The sequence below is a fragment of the Centruroides sculpturatus genome, unplaced genomic scaffold, assembly GCF_000671375.1.
Source record: "Centruroides sculpturatus isolate CEXI.00-Female unplaced genomic scaffold, Cexi_2.0 scaffold247, whole genome shotgun sequence".
Lineage (NCBI taxonomy): Eukaryota > Metazoa > Arthropoda > Arachnida > Scorpiones > Buthidae > Centruroides > Centruroides sculpturatus.
In genome coordinates this window covers 275,991-299,169 of record NW_019384615.1, presented here as the reverse complement: position 1 = coordinate 299,169, position 23,179 = coordinate 275,991, and the positions used below count along the sequence as shown (strand labels likewise).

At 28.4% G+C, this 23,179-nt stretch overlaps 1 protein-coding gene across 1 annotated transcript in view; it reads left to right on the top strand.

Moving 5' to 3' along the window:
• The window catches only part of LOC111625368 (39S ribosomal protein L38, mitochondrial-like), a 30,643-nt gene extending 8,788 nt beyond the window's left edge, over positions 1 to 21,855 (top strand). The window contains exons 3-7 of the mRNA XM_023368505.1: positions 1,489 to 1,697; positions 1,866 to 1,984; positions 5,413 to 5,571; positions 5,855 to 5,875; positions 21,542 to 21,855. Of these exons, the coding sequence (XP_023224273.1) occupies positions 1,489 to 1,697; positions 1,866 to 1,984; positions 5,413 to 5,571; positions 5,855 to 5,875; positions 21,542 to 21,806 (773 nt within the window). The 3' untranslated portion in view covers positions 21,807 to 21,855. The remainder of the gene's footprint in view (positions 1 to 1,488; positions 1,698 to 1,865; positions 1,985 to 5,412; positions 5,572 to 5,854; positions 5,876 to 21,541) is intronic.
• Positions 21,856 to 23,179: the final 1,324 nt, after the last annotated feature.

The window sequence follows — 23,179 nt, the reverse complement described above, 5'->3', positions numbered from 1 at the left end:
GTTACCTTGTATTTACTAGATTTACATACAAATAATAATGATAAATGATGATAAAATAAAAAGCTTGTGTTTTGTTTGTAAATTGCTTATTTTTTCATTACATTGAAGTTGTGGATTCTATCAAACATTTTTCTACAGGATGTATGTACTGTATTTTTTTAATGTGACAGTCTTTGAAGCATATCAACTGTGCAAAAAGAGGGCTAGATGTAATTAATGTTCACAGTAAATGTTGTTTTATTATATCGATATTCCACACTAAAAAATGTGAGGGTCAGGGAATTTGGACAAAGTTGGTCAGGGAAAGTCAGGGAATTCAAAACAAAAATTTGAGTAGGAACCCTGAATATGAGGCCCAGCAGTGGCCAAATAAATACAACACTGAACACTGATAATAGGTCTCAGGTTCATCTTTTCAATAGGGTTAGTTCCATAGAGTTTTCCAGGTATTCTTTGTGTGTGTAACACTTGAAAAAGGATAAGTTTCCCATAGAAAGTCTTCTGAGGAAGAACTTCTTCCTTAGAACTTCCTTCTCTTGTGTTGTATTTTTTCTTACTCCCTCAGTCCAATCTAGTTTAATCCTTTCAATACAGAATAGTTTTTGTATGCCATTTAATATTAAAAGCTAGAAGTATTTTGGTGTTTAATTGCAAAAATTGAATAAAAAATAAAATTTGTGCAAATAATATAAATTTTTTTGATAAGTAAATAGCAAATGTTCCTCCTCTGATTTATTAACTAGAATTGTAATATTTTGTTTAAACATGTTTTATTATATGGTTTATCATATTAGTTTTACTGGTTTTTAAGGTTTGGAACTGATCTTTCACTTTTCATACAGACTATCTTTTTCATATGGATTTTTCATGAACGTAAAAAACAGTATAGGAAGTATATAAAAAATTTACATTTACATTTAAAAAAACAGATTTACTGTAAAAAACAGAATAGGAAGTATATAAAAAAATTGCCTTGTGAAGATTTCAGATTTAAGTCTTGCTTTGAGCAGAATTTAGTTTTGATTATTTGCCGAAGTTCTCTAATCATTATTAGACAATGACTTGACTTCAGTAAAAAATTTTTGAGTTATTAGTTTTTATTCATAGTTTAGTAACATTTGATATTTTAGGTTATATATGTTACAGCTTATAATGTTTCTTAATTTATTTCTGTAGAATATCTTTATTATTTCAATATTAATTTCAGCTTAAGTAGAATAGAATTTTGTCAAGTTCATAGTTTAGTTACAAATACAGTTGTCTGTACTAGTATAAAAATACAAGTATAAAAAAAATATTGAATATTTTATTTATGTATTGCAACTTCTAATAAAAACAAACAAAATTAAAGCAGCTTTATATATTGAGCATTACTTTAATTAATGAAAAATCATATTTTCTTACAGTTTCTATTTAATTATTTTAATTAATACTTTAACAATTTAAAAGTAACTTTTTATAATTTGTTTATACTCTACATACTTACAGTGAAAATATCTCTTGATGAAGTAAGAGAAGAATGGAAAAAGAGTGTAGGACCCAGTCAAATTAAGAAACTGGCTGAACATTATGGAATCTATAATGATTTATTTGAATATGGCTATTTTATTCCACATGTCGTAATGAATATAGCATTTGAATATGATGATGATCTTCAAACTCCTGTATATTATGGTAATATAATTAATCCATCAGAGGTAAGACTTAGTTTTATAAATTTTATATTAAATTTATATATTTTTTGTTGGAAAGAACTTAAATTAATATACAAAAATTTTAATGTCACTGGCTATATTATTGTTATGGAATGTTCAATTATATATTTCATAAATTCAAAATTTAAAATATTATTTATAAATTTACAGGCATCAAAAGCTCCTTCAGTAGTATTTGAATCAACTCCAAATGATTTGTGGACTCTTGTATTGACAAATCTTGATGGTCATTTAACTGACAGTAATTCAGAATATTTACATTGGTTTATGTAAGTATTTATTTCATTTAATTATAATATTAACATACAATAGTTATTTATTAGAGAGTTTGTTCTGTGCAAAAAGTTGTCTCTTAACCTTACTTTGTGATGTTACATGGTTAGTGGAATTACTTTAAGAACAAAAAATTTTAAGGAGCATCCTTAATAAAAATAGTGTAAGGTCCATATTTTAGACCAGTGTTTCTCAACCTCTAACGAATTGTCACCCCTTCAACGTAGTATCACCCCCTTCAATAAAACTGTTACGTACTATCGCCCCCTTCACTTCAAAATTCCAATGCTGAGGGCCAAGGCTAACAGCAAATTCGTACTGCATTGAATAGACTAGTCACTAGTATAATGTTATTTGTTTAATTAATTATTGTACGATGTAATGAATAAAATATCTAATTATTCTTAATATAATATTTTACTATATCACCCAGAAAATTGTTTTTTGCCCCCCAAAATATAATTTGTTACTAATCGCCCCCTCAACATGGAAAAACGCCCACATGGGGCGATATCGCCCCGTTGAGAAACACTATTTTAGACCAATCACAGTACAGTACATGCTGACATACATCCTAAATTTCTTTTTTCTCTTTCACACTTCAAGCACTTCTCAGTTGTCATCTTTTCTTTGTGTGATCAAGAATTTTACATTTTTATTTAAATTTTTTAAATTAAAATAAATGAATTGTGAAAATAACTTCATAAACATATTAATTTGAAATTATCATTTTATATTAATGTAAATTGATAACAATTATAGATTAAATTATTTTATGTATTTTAAAGGATGCAGTATTATAAAGTAGTTCATGCTTCTTTAAAAGCTTTCTTAATTGAAGATACTAATAAATATATTTTAATTCTTATTGTGATCAAAGTAAAAACTGATTTAGTGTAGAAACATGTTTATTTACTTTCCATCAAAACAAAAATATTATAATTATAAAAAGTTACACGACTTTACTTTTATTTTCTTAATCTTATGTAATGAAATCATTGGGTAAGGTTAAGGAATCTTATAAGAAGAATACACAAACTACTTAATATGTGTAAAATTTTTCTTTTAGATACATATACAGATAGTAATTTGCTAAATACATTTACAATATTTTATTTTTGTAAGTATAATCCATGGGTTATCTGTATTTAAAAGACAATTTGAAAAGGAATTTGGATCAGGTTATAAACTAATTTTTAAATTGCAGTTACATTATTCTGTAATCAGAGTTAGAGTTAAAGTAAATGTTAAATTGAAGAGTTTGCAATAAATTGACATTTGCCAAGTTAAGTAACTCTAATGGATTCATTAATTCTTACTTGAGAAGATTGATGTTTAGAGTTAAATCGGGAGTCAACACTGCACAATTATATTCTTATTTATCACCGCTATTAAAACATACAAATAATATAAAATCAAACATTTTCACTTTCCAAGTACTTTTATATATAACAAAGGGAAAGTAGGTAGTCAGTCAAAAAATGACTTCCCAAGATTTTTAAATTTTTGGACTCAGGTAACCTTAAAGAATTCAGGATTTTTTTCCTATATGTATGGATTTTAGTGTGTTTGGGAGTACAATTTTTTCATCCATTTTGAAGCTTAATAACTCTTGTGCCTTTTATCTAAAATTGCTGAAATTCTGCAGGGATGTTTGTGTATTGGGGGATTGATGCTATTAAATTTTGATGGTTAATGGTTAAAGGGTAAGGAGATATAGGAGGTTGTGTCAATTCTAGTGGGGTTAATCTTAATGAAGATTTTACTTATTAGCATTTAAAATTTTTTTTATAAAACTCATTCCTACCCTTAAAATTAAGCTTTTTGCCATTTTATAATAATTAAAAATATAAAAAGTTTTTTTTAATAAAATAGCATTATATTGTGCCATACACAGTTTTTAAATGTTGTTGCCAGTAAAGTTAAGCAACTCATTGGATTTTTTGTGCAGTAACAATAATAATAATCTATATATATAACCCATTCAACTCTATATATATATATAACCCATGGTCCGTCTGTCCCGTAACCATATGATAACGGACACTAGAGGCGCCCCTATCGTCTGTCATATTTCAAACATTCAAATGAACAATTTTAATTATTATTTAAATTAACAATATAAATTATTATTATTCATTTGGCCCATAAATTATTATTTGGTCAATATAACAATATAAATAATTCAGTATATTTGTAATAGGAATTTATTATTTCAGGAGCTTATATCTCGCGAAGGGTCGCGAATAGGGGTCTGGTTCCTTTGACTTTATTGTTCGCACAGGGGCTACAGTTTGGGGGGGTCGCCACCTCTTCATTCGAAAGGTAAATCTTACCATTGGGTCTTTAACAGAGCTGTACAGTATATTGATAGGAACAAAAAAGTCAAAGGAACCGTGCCTCATGGAAATTTGTAAAGAATTCCCACTAGGGGGCATCCCAGGCTACTAGTAATAATATAAATTGTTATTGTTATTGTACTTTAGTAGTTACTTGTTTTATGTTGAGTAAATGTAACTATTACAATTATTTTTTAAGGGCTGTCTTACGACTCTCATAGAAAGTAATTTTTTTCCATTCTGTTCAATTCTATTGACCTTGATCTTTCTCCTTGCATTTTTTTTAAAGATTTTTATAATAATCCACAATTGTTTACTTTTTCCTTGGAATGATGCTTTGAGTATCCTTATATTCTTTACATAATACTTCTCAGGCAGGTATCTCTTATCAATTTGGAAGAATTAATATTTATCTTTTTATTTTCTAGTATTGATCTTATAACAATTTCATTAATACTACCTTTTCAAAATTGTTCAAATTACAATATCCATTGATTTCAATTTGTATTTCTACCGTTTTCTATATATATGTGCTTGCTTTAAAACAATCAAGATGCCACTTACAAAGGAATAATTATTTAATCTTGGATGCAGGATTGTTTTAAAACATTAACTCTAGTGTAGCAAAACCTTAGAATTATATGTTTATCTGAATATGAAAGACAATTAACTTATAATCTGACTTTGAATTAGATCTAAACTGGAGTTCATTAACTCTTTATTTGACTCAACCTACAGAATACAGCCAAGTGATTAAGTTTTTAAAATAATAAAATATAGAAAATAACATATGATAATATGTATTTTGTTAATTATGCATTAGGCAACTTTAAAAAATTTAAATTATGATTATATTTTAATAAAAGGAAAATTAATAATAATAATTTATTGACATGAAAAACTAAAAAACAACAGAAGATACATGTCAAAGGGATGTCATGGATTAGCCTCTTTCAGGAGCTTCTATTCTGATTAGTATTAAAATAAAAGTTTTTTTTACTTTTAATTTTTAATGTTTGTTAAATTTAAATATTTTAACCTGATTAATATTTTATGTAAACATTAAAATTTATATTATTTTTCAGAGGAAATATTAAAGGTAATAACATTTTGTCTGGTGAAGTAATATGTGATTATCTTCAGCCATTTCCTCCACGAGGAACTGGATATCATCGGTTAGTATTTATTCTTTATAAACAAGAAGCCATTGTTGATTACTCTAAATTGAAGAAAAAATTGCCATGGTAGGTATCTGTTTTATTTAAGAAAAGTTAATTTTGATTTCTAAGAAGTAGTTAATTTTGTTGCAATTAATTAATAAATAATGAAAAAATAGTTTGTCATTTTAATTAAAATTCAGTCATTCTAACAGTTTTGCAGAAAAAATCATTTATTAGTTTGATTTTAAAATTAATAATTATATAAAGCATAAGTATGTCAGAAGAAAATTATACAGAAAAATTATTAAACATTAAAAAAAATATTTATTTCAATATTATTTAACATTATGTAAGTCATTAATCATAGGTATACTCAGATAATTTATCGGTTAAAAATTATTTTATATAATCTGCATTATTTTATTGTAAAATACTATAGGTTGAATTCATTAGATTAAAAATTTATTGTGGCATAGTTAACACTAGTATTGTGTTTTATTCCAAAGACACATGGCAAGTTTTCCATCAAATTCCTTTATTAGTTGAGTTGGGTAAAGGAATGTGATGGAAAACTTGCCATGAGAAATCTTGAGAAATTTTCCTGTCAAGATTTGAGAAGAGTAGAGATTTCAAGAAATTCAAAAAGAGTAGTTAATATTTCTATAAATTAAGTTGCTTATACTATCTGTTGTAATATAAAGAGCAATGAAACAAAATTTTACCTGGAATGGACAAAAATAGTGTGAGTAAAATTTAAATGGAATGCTTCATTTGTGGAACAGTTTCTAAAAACAGTTTTAAGAAACCTGATGATGGCCTATAGGAGTAGGCTGAAAACTATTAATTAAAAATTTTCTTTCAGCAAATGCATAGGCAGTCATAAATTTGTAATAGTAAGAGTTATACAGAATTCACTTACACACACACACACACACAGATTTATGCCCTTCTATTAAAATCTTTCTTTATAAAATTACTTTATACAGTACATTCTGAGTAAACACTCTGTTGTCTTTTAAAAGATTTCCTTGTCTTCCTTTGGAAATAGACATCTTAATATTGTTTTGATGATTACTATTGTGATGCTGTTTCTGCAGCCTTTGACAAAGCCATTTCTTAATTCCACATTGATAAAACAAACGTGAATTGTATGTACAGGTAACCCCCGTATAGCACGGCACTCTATAGCATGGATTCATTCTAACACAGTTTGGGAATTGGGTAAAACATGAAATGTAATAAAGGGGGCATTCTTTTATACCTCTGTGTAACTCCGTGTGAGCATTCTAATTGTTTTCATGGTTACTTTGAATGCTCTTTCAACAAATAATCCATTTAATGGTTAAATTTTACAATTTGGGACCCTTCTTTTGCCTCTAAAAGCTCATTTTAGAATTATAGATTCCTCCACACTATACTATCGATAGTGCAGACGCCGCCATCTTTCTTTCACCATCGTTCCTAAATGCCTACAAACAGCAGCGCACTCCCATTGCAGAGCGACTGCTATTAACAAACACAGCCATAAACTGTTACCAGTTGATGATGCTCATGCTGAGATCATCATATAAAATGAATAATCCTCTGATAAAATATTTACTTAAATACTTATTTTACCTATGAAAAAAATGAATAATAAATCCAATTTAAATAAGGATTTAACAACATGCTTTTTAATTTTTGGAACCTAATCCCCCTTTTCATACTAGTTCTTTGTTTCGTATAACATGGATTCGCATAACATGGCAATTTTTGGAATGTAACTTTCGTGTTATACGGGGGTTAACTGTACATTAGTTAGATGAGCAATAACACTTTCTAAATAACAGGCTTGTTAGATCATTACTTCTGATTGGATAATAGAACATCACATGGTCACTATGGAAAGATTTTTTAAAAATTTGTTATGGAAGTGACACAGTGAGGCTATCTTTTTTTAAAGTTTAAATTTTAAATTTAATGAAGTAAGTTTAAAATATGCCATTTGCCAAAGTATTTAAAAATGCAGCTTAAGGGAATTCCCTTGTCAAGCATGAACTAAATGAAGTCACTGACATCACTACAACATAAGTGTGATCACTGATCTGAAATCAATAAAATGCTTATTCCATAACTAATATTTATGCAAAATAAGTAGCCTGTAATTTCCGTTTGAACATAAAATGAATATAACCAAAATTCATCTGGATTGGACAAAACTTGCAGGAGTTATATGGAATTCACACATACAGGCGATGGCTTTTATATTAGTAATATAGATGCTTTCCCACTTAACAACAATGTTCTATTCCTGAAAATCAGACTTTCTATGGGAAAAAATTAACTAGGAGTCTTATTCTTATTACAGTAGAACCTCGAAAACTCGGCTCTCGATAACCCGGCACTCCGCATAACTCGGCCACACCCTGGCAGGGCAAAAAAATCCTTAGTTAATTAATTTTCATTATAGACAGCTTTACAAAAGTATAAAAGCTCTCATAAAGTATTTTTCTGAGGTCTGTCTTATCAGGTAAATTACTGTACACAGTGTATTCATTAATTTTCATTTTCATGTAGTAAAGGCTCTATGCCTTCATAAAGGACGTACTTTTCCTTTGTTTAAGGGTATTTGGGCAGTTTATTCTCTGTTATATTCTCAAGTAAACAATACATACAAGTACAGTACAGTATTTTCTGAGGAAACACTCGTACTTATTTTTTTTAACCCCATTCCCGATAACTCGGCATTTTCACAAACTCGGCCACCCTTCGGTCCACATTAGGCTGAGTTTTCGAGGTTCTACTGTATTTTAAATGGAAAAACTATAATGCATTATAGCAGGGGTTGGCAACTACTGGAGTAATGCATTAGCAAGGATGCCGTGGTACTCTTGGTGCATTTCAGATATGCCCTCTAGAATTGTAGTCATGCAAGCACAAATATATTTACAGCACTTGTAATTTTATTTAATTTGATTTTATGTTTGTACATTTAATTTTCATTTTTTAGTTATTACATACATTTATAATTTTTATTTTTTATAAATATACATATTTCAAAACATAATTATTTTGTTTATTTATTACAACATTTTGATTTTTTTCAAAAATTAAACTATGCACCCTTGGTGATTTTTAAAATTTTTATTGCACCCTTAGCAATGCAAAGGTTGCCGACTCCTGCATTACAGCATGAACCCGAAAACGCCTAATTTCCAAAGCATACAATACGACACTTATAACTTATATAATATAAGTTACAAACTATCATTTTATGATGTAAAATTTTCTCTCCCTCTTCTCTCTCTTCTCTTTCTCTGATTACACTAAACAGTTACAGTTGTTAAAAAACTTATTTTGTTTTGTATTCAATAACATGTATAATCTGCATCCCATACAGTAAACATTACATTTTCAATATGACATGATAAATAGTATATGGCAATAAAGAGCTTTGTTTTAAAAAAATGCAGACAAAATTTTGCAATGAAAAGCAACAAGGAACAAATAGTAACACATTTTTAACAATGTCTTTGACACTTTTGTAAATTGGGGAATTGATTGAATACTATTAGTGAAATCAAGAAAGATGTTTAGACTTTCTTCTATAAAAGGTATTGGTATGATATGATGCTAAGATGCCAACTCCAGCTATATTTGAGATATGTATTTCATTTTTTAACATTCAAACACTTGTCGAAATGTCTACACATTGTACAGGGTGGGACAAAAGTCACTTTACCATTTAAAAATGAAATAACTTTTTTACTTTTAATTATTTTATAAGTTTCTTTTTAACATTATAATGTACATAACTCGGAGATTTTTTTGGCTTAAATCTGAAAGATAACATCTTTTAAATGACTCGTTTTCCTCTTCACAATGGCAAGATCTTTTAATCAGTTATGGCACTGTCCATAACTGCTTGCAAAGTGATTCTGTTTATTATTCAAATTTCCTGATAAATATTGTCCTTCATCTCAGCAAGAGTTCAAGGCTTATTAATAAACACTTGCTGTTTCAAATATCCCCATAAAAAGAAATCTGAACGGAAATCACAATGTATACTCTCTGAGTAAGAACAATGGAGCGCTGATGTTCAAAGTAAAACTCAATAAGTTTTACACGTTCTGTCATTAATTTACCCATAATTTATTTCTGAATTCTGTATTTTAAAAATATGAAAGAAAAAAAAAATAATAATAGCAAAAAAGTTATTTAATTTTTAATGGTAAAGTGACTTTTGGCCCACCCTGTATTTTCACACATCTGAGTATGCTTTTAAAGATGGGACAAACCAACACTGATGAATATTTTGTAAAGTATTGATGTCAAAACAAGCTGGCACATATTAGAACATGATCTTATTTGCAGAGAAATGCAATATGATTCTAATGTTTTGACAAGTTATTTGGAATGTAACTTTAGACTTTTTGCACATACAGTGGACCTAGTTAACTCAAAGTCACATTTATTCGAAGTCATTTTGTTTCCCCAGTTGGCTAGCATAAAATGTTAAATCAAGCTTGTTAACTTGAATTCCTTGAAACTTTTTAACTTGAAGTCCACATTTTTTTCCCTGATCAATTTGAGTTAACCTGATTAACTGTATTGTTTTGTTAAAGATGTATTGAATTTTTTGGATTTAAATATAAATTTTTATTATCTAAATATCATTGAAAAACATTGTATTAAGAGGTAAGTATGTTCTTTTGAAGCTTGAGAATTAAAAACCAATGACATTCTGTTGGGAAAATGTTAAGCATGGAATGTCTGTATGTTCAACTGTAAAATAGTCATAATCGTTGTTTCTGAGTTAGGGTTTTCTAATGCATTTGAAAAGTTTTGTTCCTGAAAGATATTTAAACAAGCATTTTTAGAATTACTTATTTAAATCTTTATTTCTCTCCAAATTTTAGTGAACATAATCATTTTAAGTTTTTGATTCTGTCTATTACAGCTTTATTATATTTTGTTTGCAAAAATTTTCACAGAGATGTTTCTGCTTTTTTATAATTTAGATTGCTAACAATTTACTATTTATTTATTTATTAATTTATTTAAAAAGTCTATATTTATATATAACAGAATATATTATATAATATATAGTGTACTATATGTGCTTGTATATAAATATGCTCTTCACAATGCAAATACACTATAGAAAAAGAATAAAGCAAATTGCCTTTTGCTGTTAAATTTGTTTATTCTCAAGTTATTTATTAAACAACTTGAAAATAAACATTTAACATCAATAGACAGTTTGTGTTATTCTTATGTTTATGTATTTATGTATTTAATATATACCTAGAATATCTTGTTATACCTAGTTAATGCACAGTTTTTTTAAGCCTCAATTAATTTAATTTATACTAAGGTTGTACATCCTTAATTAGAGTTGTAAACTTACCTTATGAAAGAATTAGTCATAAATTATCCTCAGCACAAGGAAAGAATGACTCCATGTTATATCAAGTAAGACACAACAAATCTCAAAATTAAGGAGGAGTTTTTTTTTTTTTTTTTAATTTCCAAAATGTTCTTAAGAAGATTCAATTTGCAATTTCAGCAATCTCCAAAAAACATTCAAGATGAACAGCTGATTTTTGAACATTTTCAGACATTCTAAATAAACAACCAATTTTTGAATATTTTTAAAAAAATTATAATATAACAACAGATATTTGAACATTTACAAACCCAAGGAATATTGAATTTGTTTCCCTTTCTCCATTCACATTCTATCAAAGGGCCACTCGACACTGAGTTATTTAATTTTATAACTACTTTATGTCAACCAAACATTTTACATTTTTAGAGTTCTCTTTCCTTATTACAACTTCCTTTACTTCAGACATTTATCTACATTCCCCACATGATGTAAGTTTGCCATAAATATATCTGTTCTATCAATCTGATATTTGTTTCATCTTGCTTGCCATTAAACTAGGTTGTTTCTAGTCTATTATCAAACTATCCTTGTATGCTTTCCTTGCCAGAGTTCTTAATTCTTTTCTACTTACATCATTCCAGTGTTCTTCCATTCTAGTTTTTAAGGTCCTAATCATCAATCCTATTTAATTCCTATCTGTACCACCCCTAGTCTTTATCTCTATTGCATAAACCCCTGTCTGTCTCAGATCTGGAATTCTACATTCTAATGAGCATATCAAATATGCTATTCTTCTTAAATATTTCTCTTCTCTCTCTCTCTCTCTCCTCTTCATAATCTTATAAAATCTTGTATTATCTATCTTCAATCTTACTCCCTGATTATCTACAGTTCTTGCTACCATCTTCATTCTCCTTCTATTCTTCTTCTACTTCTATGTCACTGCTTCTACAATTATTGAAGGAATTTTTACTCTCAAAAATTTCTCTTTTTGCATATTAATATTCAATTCTAAATATTTCCTTTTTGTAAAGTATCTATAACCTCTTCTAAAGAAATTGTACACAATCACCAATTTAAAGTTAGTCAGTTTACACAAGTACCAGTGTATTAAGGATTGTGTTGTATTCTCTTTTCTGTATATCTTAGTTGCCACTCTCTCTAAAATTCTTGTATATATATACAAATAATTTTCTTCTCTGCTGTCTCAATTTGCAATATCAATTCCTTGTTTTTATTGATTTATTATACAAACTTGATTGTTATGTCTCATACTACTAAATAATCATCTATATAATAATTTATAATAAATAATGCTCTCTTCAAACTTTTTAATTATATTATTATCATTTTTCTACATCTTGAATTTCCATTTCTGCCCACTATTCCCAACAAAGGTAATCAAATTGGTAAGCCCAATTTTTGTCTGTAATAGACTCCTCTGAAGACAAAATATGATTTCAACACATTCTCTATATTCTCAGAAAAGAAAAAAAATTATTATGAGAATGATACTTAATATTGAGATTTGTTGTGTTTTACTTAATAGTACTGTAATGTAATTTAATACAGTGGGTGATCGGTTAACAAACAAATTGGATAACGAACACTTTCACAAAAGATTTTAATGATTGGACAACGAACACATGTTTGGATAACAAACACTTCACTGAACAAACATAAAAAGAAGTGACAAAAATAGCAATACCTATTGATTTTTCCTTGACTTCATGCAACAATTCAAAGCTTTTCAGAGCGCTGGAGATGTCGACATCAACACTCAACCCTGAATATACTCATCAGATAGTATTCCTCCAAACTTTGAAACTTTCCCTTGTAATTTCAGCCTTTTATTTTTCTGACAGAAACAATTCTTTTATAGTATTTGCGAGACGAGGTTAGTCACTCGTTAAGTTTTGCGTTGAGTTTTATTTTCAAAAGGTAAAATAGCAAAGGTAAAGAGTGGGCAGAAAATGTCTGATGTTGCTGGGCAGTATGGCTTGAACAAAACTACAGTAGGGTGCTGTTCAATCTTATCTAAGAAAGATACAGTATAATCAAGAAGACTCAAGCAGATAAAGGAGTAACAAAAATCACTTCTGAGAAATAAAGAACATTGAAGAGCTTATAATGGAACCTGAAANATATTAAATATTATTACGAATAAGTAAAAGATTAGAGAATTTTTCTATCAGAAAAAAAAATATATTTAAAATTAAATTAATGAACCGTTTACGTAACACTATTACTTAACAATTAAAAAAAATATGTAAGCTGGTTATCTATGACCCGATTGTTAGCCTAATTTTATCCAATCAGACGATTTCTATGCTAAAAGAGATTTGGTGAAGCGTAGAGGGTGTGTCTATCTTTCTTAAATTAACGAGCCAAGAGAAGCCTCATCAACATCTTAACCTCAACCTCTACTTCATAAGTACATGACGTCACGGACTATCTACGTCCCGGGGTAAAAATTACTCTCCTCCCAAAGTACATTATTCACTCTTCTCCTTCACCTCGAGCTAAACGAGGATCGTTGACGAAAGGAGTCTCATTCGTCACCTATACATTGATTTCAAATTGAAAATAACTTTAATTTCTCTTTATTTATTGAATAAAATTTTTATTATTTTTTTAAAAATTTAACTTTATTTTATTTTTTGTTTATTTAATGCTAAAAATATTCACCCTCTTCAGTATTAATCGAGCTTGTTTCTATGTTTAGTCTATGATGAAATAAGACTTAAATACTTAAATTTTATGGCTTTCAGTTGGATTTTATTTTATTATTAAATTAAATTAAAATACTTTAAATAATAATAATAATGATAAAACTTGTAAAATATTACAAATTAATTAAAAATTTGAAATTTTTGTTTTTGCATTTTCTCCGTTGTTTTTACTTTAAAAAATCGTGCATAAAAGTATTATTTCTACATTTAAATTAATTATTTATGATTTAAATATAAAATAATAAAATAAATATAAAATTAAAATAAAGATCTTCTAAAACTCGTGGCGCCATCTGTAGGTAAAAAATTTCAAAATACACAGATATTTTATACGGATATAAAACACCACAAATCCTTAAAATATCGTAAAATTCGCACAAAATAACTTTATCCCTTAAATAATAATATATTAAAATTCATAAATATCGATAAAAATTCCACGTTCTTATATATATAAAAAAAGCACACTTCGTGTTTTTTGATCCGTTAAAGTCTTTCAAAAAACACAAAAAGTCTTTTATCTCGAAGAATAATCGAACTTGGATCCATCAATTCAAACAATATATATATATATGTAATTTTTTTTTTCTAAAAAAGCATTAACTCAGGCGGAGGCATGAATATCAAAAAGACGAATCATTATAGGCTAGTCTGAAACAATGCAAGTATGACGCATTGTAGATTCATGATACGCACCATGGGGCTGTAATGGGTCTTTTTATTTCTTCCCCTCAATCTCCCAGAGAGAGTGAAGACATTAATCACTCCTTTAAATTTTAAAAAAAAAAAAAAATCGCAAACGAATCAATAACAACAAACCATTCTCTCTACTAGAAGTAGGAGTGGCTAAACATGAGTAAGCCGCACCTATCGAGCCTCGGGCCAAACGGGATTGGACGTGTCAAATACGTAGCCATAGTAACTGAAATAAGTTGGAAAATGATTGGTTCGTCTTCGTGACTAACTTCTTATTTTTTTTTCTATACTTTTGTTGTTTTCTAAAAATAGAAAACAAAAGTTATTTAAAAATTATGCAAAGTAAATTTTAAATAGGAAAATGCAGGATATAATTTTAAGAAATTTCAGTATCTCTCCCACAGACAAGTTCACTTAAATTTTAAAATGCAAAATATATGGGTTTGTTATGTCAGAGTATGTATAAGTCTTGCACGAGCGATCGCATATGAGGGAACGAACAGATTTGGGATGGAGAAGGGAGTTGAGAGACAGCACACCGGAAATAAAGCATTCTATTACACATTAAACCATTCAATAACAACAATGTATTTGTTCAAGTTTATAAAAATTTTACAAGGGAATAGTAGGAGAGTCTAATGCTAAAAGTCTGCCAAACAGAGAAAGAGATCATTTACATGTTGCATATGTGGATTGATAAATATCTGGATTAGAAGGTTCGATTGGATGTTCAGAAGAGGGAAGGCTTGGGATGACGAGTTCTCTAAATAGTCTGCAGTATTTGGTAAAGTTGGTGGTTGCACCAATCTGCGATTTTTTTCATTTTCTTTGATGAGTAGTTTTTTTCAGACGCTGTGTCACCTATGGAGGAAGTGTTATTGGTGGGAAAATTTTACAAAGTTCCTTTATTGCATTTGTTAAATGAAATAATTCTCCCCTTTTTTTAACAAAAAAGTAAGATTGAAATTATCGAATTTACACTATTCCAGGTTCTCGCATATGCATGTTGACCATTGAAAGTATGTTCACTTTCAGCTTTTTAAAGGTGTCTGCTTTACATTCTTGCTTAGTGTATAGGTTCCTATCAGAGTGATTCTTGCTAATGAGTATAATTTTTTAAAATCAACGTTTTCTTCTAGTACTTAATGTCTTAAGATAAAATCAACTCTTAATTGCAGTTAATGGTGTAACTGATGACATAATGCTGTCCTTAAGCAGGGCATGAAAGATTTTGTCTAACTTAAAATGCCAGTGTTTATTACTGTCGTACAATTTGATGAAGGTCCCAAGTGTCTTTATGAATTTTAATGTATCCAAAGATTAAGGCTACTGAGCATTTATTACTAATTGTTGAATTCTAATAAGAGATAGCTAATTTCTTCAGAGCATATGGAAGAGGTGGATGTCTTTAGGTGACTCCTTGCACTTGGTAGTATGAGTAAAAAAATGTCCTAGTTAGAATAATTAGTGCTTGAAAGTGAAAAACTTATATGAGCTGTACTGTAGTTTCTGAAAGGTGGAAGATTTAATATTTAGAAAGATTATCATCAATATCATCCTGTAATTACAATAGAAAATAAATGATCAGTAGTTCTAAAAAATCAAGAGGAGAGTTTGTTGTAGAAAGTGATCAGACAACATGAGGTTATTTTGAGTTGTCATCTCCAGGAATCCTTTAATCCTTTTTCTTTGGATTGCTTGACTAATAAATGCTCATGTATAATTGCAATGCACCCAACCATTAATATATGAAACATCAGCAATATGAAGAAAACATTCCGATTTTAGGATGGTCATTTCAACAGGAAATTGTTAGGGCCACACAATTGGGTATTGCTACATGATATCAGCATAAGGTTAAGTAAATGTTCTAATCTTTTTGGGAAAGAGATCCAGCAGGTCAGAATGACAGGATACAGGGAATTGACGTGTTTGTGGATACTGAGACAGTTCAACCAGAAGCATAAAACCCATTTATTATGGATGGAAATTGGTATTTTAGAAAATTCTTTCTTGAGATCAGCAATATGAAGCGATATTGATTAAAATTTTTTAGTTATAAATTTCAGTCTTCTTCAGTTAATGAGTCTTGCTGTAAAAAATCCTGTCAAAAGATTACTGTGGACACAGATTCCTCATCGTCCAATAACCCAGGGCAATATTATTTAACTGAACCCTCAAGAAAAACAAATGAAGAGATTCAAGTCATACTTGGTGTTTAGTGAGGTCAGCAGCAGTGGTGATTCCAGGAATGTCAGTATTCAATCAGAAGATGTATTCTGATGAACAGAGTGAATGTTACTGAATGGACAGGGTGAATTGAGATATGAATATATAAAGCATTAAATGTATATGTATATATATATATATATATATATCATCTGAAGCAAAACAGTCCTGTATATATATACAGGGTGGTTATAAATTATTGAGTGCATTTTAGGAAGGAATAAAAACATAATATACAAACATAAACATAGTGACTTCTGTTTTGTTTCAGATGATAGAGTAGCTGTCTGTGCTGACCTTGACTGAATATAGGTGGCACTGTGATGGAAAATTAGGGAACCTTCTTTTCCAAGTATACAGTGACTAGCATTATATACTTTGATATGTTGTAGAGTTATGTACGTGATACCACAAATTGAATACTGACAACTGAACATTTACTTCTATCAAGATGGGGCATCTCTATACTAGGGTTGAATTATTCAGGATTACCTATAGGAAAAATTTTCTGAATGTTGGATTGGCTGCTGATGACCAATTTCCTGGCCACTTAGATTCTTCAACACTACACCATTGGATTTCTTTCTTTGGGGTTTGTCAAAGACAGGGTGTACACAACAAAGGTTTGCAACATTGAAGAACTGAAAAGACAAATTGATGAAGTCAGTGGAGGAATAACTGCTGAAATGCTCTGTAACACATGGTGTGAAATTGAATGCCAACTGAATATTTTATATGCTACATATGGAGCACATCTGAAATTTATTTAAAGTGTAAAATATTTTATTTAATGGCCTATTAAATAAAACAGCATGCATGTGAATACTTTACTGTATTATTTTTTTTATTCCTCCCTGAAATGTGCTCAATAACTTATACCCACTCTGTATATACTTTTTTTAATTATTGATTTCACTGTTTAATTATTATATTTTATTCTGTTTATTTTATTTTATTTTTTTTTGGGCTCTACATTGAATACAAAAATTTTATCTTTTGTGTATTCTATGGAAAAGTTAAAATTCTAATATGATATTTTCTCATATAAAGAAAAAATAAATATCAGATTTATCTCAGAAAATTATTGCTATAAACTGATATCATAAAAATTATTTATTTTTATGTCTGTATGATATATATTTGTAAATGTATTGAAAAATTACTTATATATGATATTTGATTATTAAACATATTATCTTAGATTTAGAGCAAAGTCTAAATTAACTGTCTAAATAACTGTTAAAACATTTTTATTTAATTTAGAATTTATTTAATTAACATTATATCTTATTTAATTGAAATGTTTAATTTATTAAACATTATTTAAATTAAAAAAACTGTTACTACTGTTTACTTGTTTTAAGTTGTTCTTTATTATCTGATTGTCCCAAAAAATGAGAAACTGCCTTTTTTATCAAATATTTACTTTTAAATATATATTTATTTGAGTTTAAAGTGTTTACAGTTGATAAATAAGGAATTATAAGAAAGATAAATGAATAGAAAAAGCAGCAGTAATTGATATAGATGTGACTTTTCATAAGCAATTGAATACTAATTAAATTTTAACTCATTACCAAATAGTAAGAGTTCTCAATTTTTATAACATTGTAACTAAACTGAAAGTTACATTGAACAATTTACTGAAAGTTTGTTTTGTTCATTTATTTCTTTGCATTTCCATATATGTATTTATTATTAATATTTTTTAAATTAGTAAGCCAATAAATTATCCTTCCTGTATTATGATTGTCACTGTAGTCAGTAACTATATCTAATATGTTTCTTAAAAATTGACAAAATTCTATATTTTATTAATCAACAAGCAACTAAAATTAAGATTAGATTATAATTAAATAATTACAGGTATTTTTATCTTATGTTTACACCAGGCCTGGTCAACCCAAATTGTTTCGCGGGCCACTTTGATCACGCGTAACATTATGATGGGCCACAATTTAGACAAACATGCTTTTAAAAAAGTAAAACAAATACAAAATGAATAAGATTTTATTGTTATACCAAGAGTTCGTACTCACACTTGCACATTATAACAATGACATACGCAAATTTTCATTTATTTAATTATTTTGGTATACACATAACGGGAAACAAAAGTTTTAATAGATATATAATATCGCTTAGCGGGCCACAAAACTTAACGTGAAGGGCCGCATGCAGGCTGCTGGTTGGCCAGGCCTGGTTTACACACAATAAAAACCATAGTAGATACTATAAACAGTGGCGGCCTTACGGGGTGGCGAGCAGGGCAATCGCCCAGGGCCTTGCTCTTGGAGGGGCCTCGCGCAACAACCAAGTAGAAAAAAGTTGATATTTAAAACTTTTTATTTTATCCTTGACTATTAGTTATAACAATAAAATAAATTTAATTTATAGTACAGTATATATTAATATCAATAAGTGCCTACTATTTCAATTCACATACTTTGCACAAAGGACAAGGACCTCGCAAAGCTCTGCCGCCCAGAGCCTCACAATGGATAAGGCCGCCGCTGACTATAAATGCTCCTAAACATTATAGTAATGGTTTGAAAACCATACAGGAAAATTAAGTTGCAAACGATTAAGAATATTTGGCATGTGAAAATTTATTTGGAAGAAAAAATTACAAGATTTATAGAAATGAAGTGAAATTGATTTTTAAAAAAAGTGCAAAACCTGATATGAATTGGATAATGTGCTTGTAGTGTAATACTGGAGAAATGGAGTAAATTAAAAACTAGAAGAATACATCAAAAATTAGTTTTGCATAATTTTCAGAAAATGAATTTACGATTAAAAATATACAATATTTACATAGCAGTATTGTTATTGATTTGGAAAATGTTACATAGTTTGATTTTATTAACAGTGAGAAAAAGTGATTTGATCTAGTTATATGAATTTTTTATTCTATCAGAAATGACAAAAACATTTATTAATGAGAAATATTTTTAAGTATACAATATTTGGTCAATTATTTATATGAAATATTGGTTAAAATAAGTTAGAAATAGGATTTTTATAATATAATTAATATTACTGAATTATGTGAAACAGACAAGAATAAAGATTATTTATTTTTATTGAACTTTAAAAACTGTTAATAAAATAAAAAGTTATGGGAATTTATTATTTAAATCACTCAACAGTTCTTACTTTTCTCTGGGACTGCCAGTTTAAATGTATAATTATGTTTTGTTAAGGTTAGATAAAGAAAAGGTTAAGAACCACTGATTTAGATAAACAAGTCTATCCTTCAATGATTAATAATTTAGAAATATCTAGAAAACATTAACATTAAGATTATAACTTAAATAGGACTCTAACTTGTAGTTTCTCTGAATCAGGTAGATATATTATCAAATTACATCTTTAGAATATCATCAGTTGTAGAATGTTGAGTTTTAATGCCACACATGATGGCTTTTTCTAGGCATATCTAAATTACAGGTAACCCCCGTATAGCACGGCACTTCTATAGCACAGATTCACTCTAACACGGTTCGAGAATTGGGAACATCCCCCGTATAACACGGTGCTTTTGTAGCACGGGTTCACTGTAACACGGTTCGGGAATTGGGTAAAACCCTCGTACAACATGAAATGTAATAAAGGGTGCGTTCTTTTATACCTCCGCACAAGCATTCTAATTGTTTTCGCGGTTACTTTGAATGCTCTTTCAACAAATAATCCATTTAATGGTTATATTTTACAATTGGGACTTTTCTTTTGCTTCTAAAAGCTCATTTTAGAATTATAGATACCTCCATCACGATACTATCGATAGTGCGGGTGCCGCCATCTTTCTTTCACCATCATTCCTAAATGGCTACAAACAGCAGCACATTCCTGTTGCAGAGCGACCACTATTAACAAACGCACCCACAAACTGTTACCAGTTGATGATGCTCATGCTGAGATCATCATATAGGATGAATAATCCTCTGGTAAAATATTTACTATTTAAGTAAATATTTTAAATAAATATTTAAATAAATAAATATTTTACCTATGAAAAAATGAATAATAAATCCAATTTAAATGAGGATTTAACAGAATGTTTTTTAACTTTTGGAACCTAACCCCCCCTTTTTGCACTAGTTCTTTGTTTTGTATAACACAGATTCGCATAACACGGCAATTTTTTGGAACGTAACTCCCGTGTTATACGGGGGTTACCTGTATCAATCATTTGAAATTAATTAATTAGTAACAATATAATTTTTGAAAAAGTTTTTGCAATCATTGATTTTTTTTAATATAAATATTATCTGATAAAAAATTACCATTTCTTTCAAAAATAAAGATTTAGATAGACTGAGTACATCCTGAAATATGAAAGATGTCTTGCCTCAGAGATCCTATACTTGCAAATTTCTCATGTCTAAATCTTTACTTTTAAAATCTAATAATGTTACAGTAGAGTCTCGAAAACTTGGCGTAATGTAGACCGAAGGGTGGCCAAGTTTGTGAAAATGCCGGGTTATCGGGAATGGGGTTAAAAAAATAAGTATGAGTGTTTCCTCAGAAAATACTGTACTGTACTTGTATGTATTATTTACTTGAGAATACAACAGAGAATAAACTGCCCAAATACCCTTAAACAAAGCAAAAGTACGTCCTTTATGAAGGCATAGAGCCTTTACTACATGAAAATGAAAATTAATGAATACACTGTGTACAGTAATTTACCTGATAAGACAGACCTCAGAAAATTACTTTATGAGGCATAAAGCTGTCTATAATGAAAATTAATTAACTAAGGATTTTTTTGCCCTGCCAAGGTGTGGCCGAGTTATCTGGACTGCCGGGTTATCGAGTGCCGAGTTTTCGAGACTCTACTGTATTAACTTTATTATTGAATAAAACATCAATTTTTTGGTTAAATATTGATTTTAAATATTAAATAAGTTTTTTTATTTCCATGTATTTTTTCATTGTTATATTTTTGAGAATAAATCCTTTGATTGTTTCATGTTTTCTAATATCAGTTAATAATTTTCATAAATTTTCTAAAATTTAGATATTTAGACCGTTATCGTGATCCAAAAGACATTAGGAAAGAAGTTATTTTGAAGAGACTTAAAGGGTTAATGCCATTTGAAGAAGAACCACCACCACCCAAGTATCCCAATATCTATAAAAATCCACCAAACACACCTTCTTGGATGCGTTCAGAGATTTGGAAAGAAAGAAATCGTTTAGGAAAATATAGAGATTTAAGACCTTATACTTCATATCCAGAAGTGATAGAAACATTCTATAAAAAAAGAGATGGCTGTAGCTAAAGTAAATGTCAATGAAAATGTTTTTATAATAAAATTTAGAATAAAGTTATTTTAATGAGTTAAATATTATTTAACATTAAATTTGTATAAAGTAGAAACATATACATGAAATAAATAAAACAAACAAATTAGGAAAACTTCAAAGTTACATAATAATTTTTTACTTGTTTCTTTTATCTTTCTAATGTTTTTCTCAGAAAGTTATGTGTTTTTAATATCATGATTAATAACTCAATTGCTTCTAATCTCAATTGCAATTAATCTTTAAAGAAAACAACTTTCTATCTAGCACATTTGATATGATATTTTATTAGACTTTATTGGCAAGAACAATTCATCTTTTGCCCATATCCCATACAGATTTAAAATATTCCTAGCTCAGATCAGACTCAATAATAAATTGATCTATCAAGATGGCATAGATCTCAATTTTTTCTTAATGTAAGAAAAAAAAGATATTTTATGTCCTTTGTATTTGCAACATGATGAATAATCTTAGAAGCAGTGTACATTTTGATAATTTGTCAACTTTGTTTACAGATTGTCAATTCTGCCTGTTTTTAAATGACATTTCTAAAAATGTGTTACATAAGCTGTGTAAGTTATTCTGCATCATTTTACATGGATAGAACAGCATATTCAATGAGATATGCTATTTTCTACATGTAGAATTACAATTTTATCTTGTCATTCTAGTAATTGTTTTTACTTTTAATCTTGTTGGTGTGTGTGTTTATTTCACTATTCAACCAATTTTTATTATTTTTTATGTCTTCCTAATCCATCCTGTAACAGAATTCATTCCTTTCTATGATAAAGTTTACTATTTTTATTTAATTTTCTGTAAATATACATCTTACATCAACCCATAAATATTTACATAGTTCAGATGAAAAATATATTCTGTTCAAAGAAATTTAATTATGAATATATTGGCACCAACTAAATTCAGTTTTAAAATTTAGTCGTACTACTAATAAATTCTGAAAATTATTCTTGATTGTTTTCAATAATTTTTAATATAATAAAATTTAATGGAGCCATCAAGAAAAATCAAATTATTAGTAGCAATAACTACAACCGCCACTAAGATATTATTATATTGTGTATACAAAATCAAATAACTTAGCGTGAAAGAAAACTTAAATTTCCTTCTAGACATTCTATTAAAAAATATTTTATGGTTAAGATAGTTGTACTGTTCCAAATTATAAAAATTGACATTGATAAAATGTAGACTTTTATAAATAAAAATCTATATTTTATTATTTATTTAATAGCTTTCTGAGTATTAATCTAATCATATTGTGCACATTAATTTTATTAGGAAATTTCAAATAACACATGTTCTCATAAACGATGGAAATAAGTGT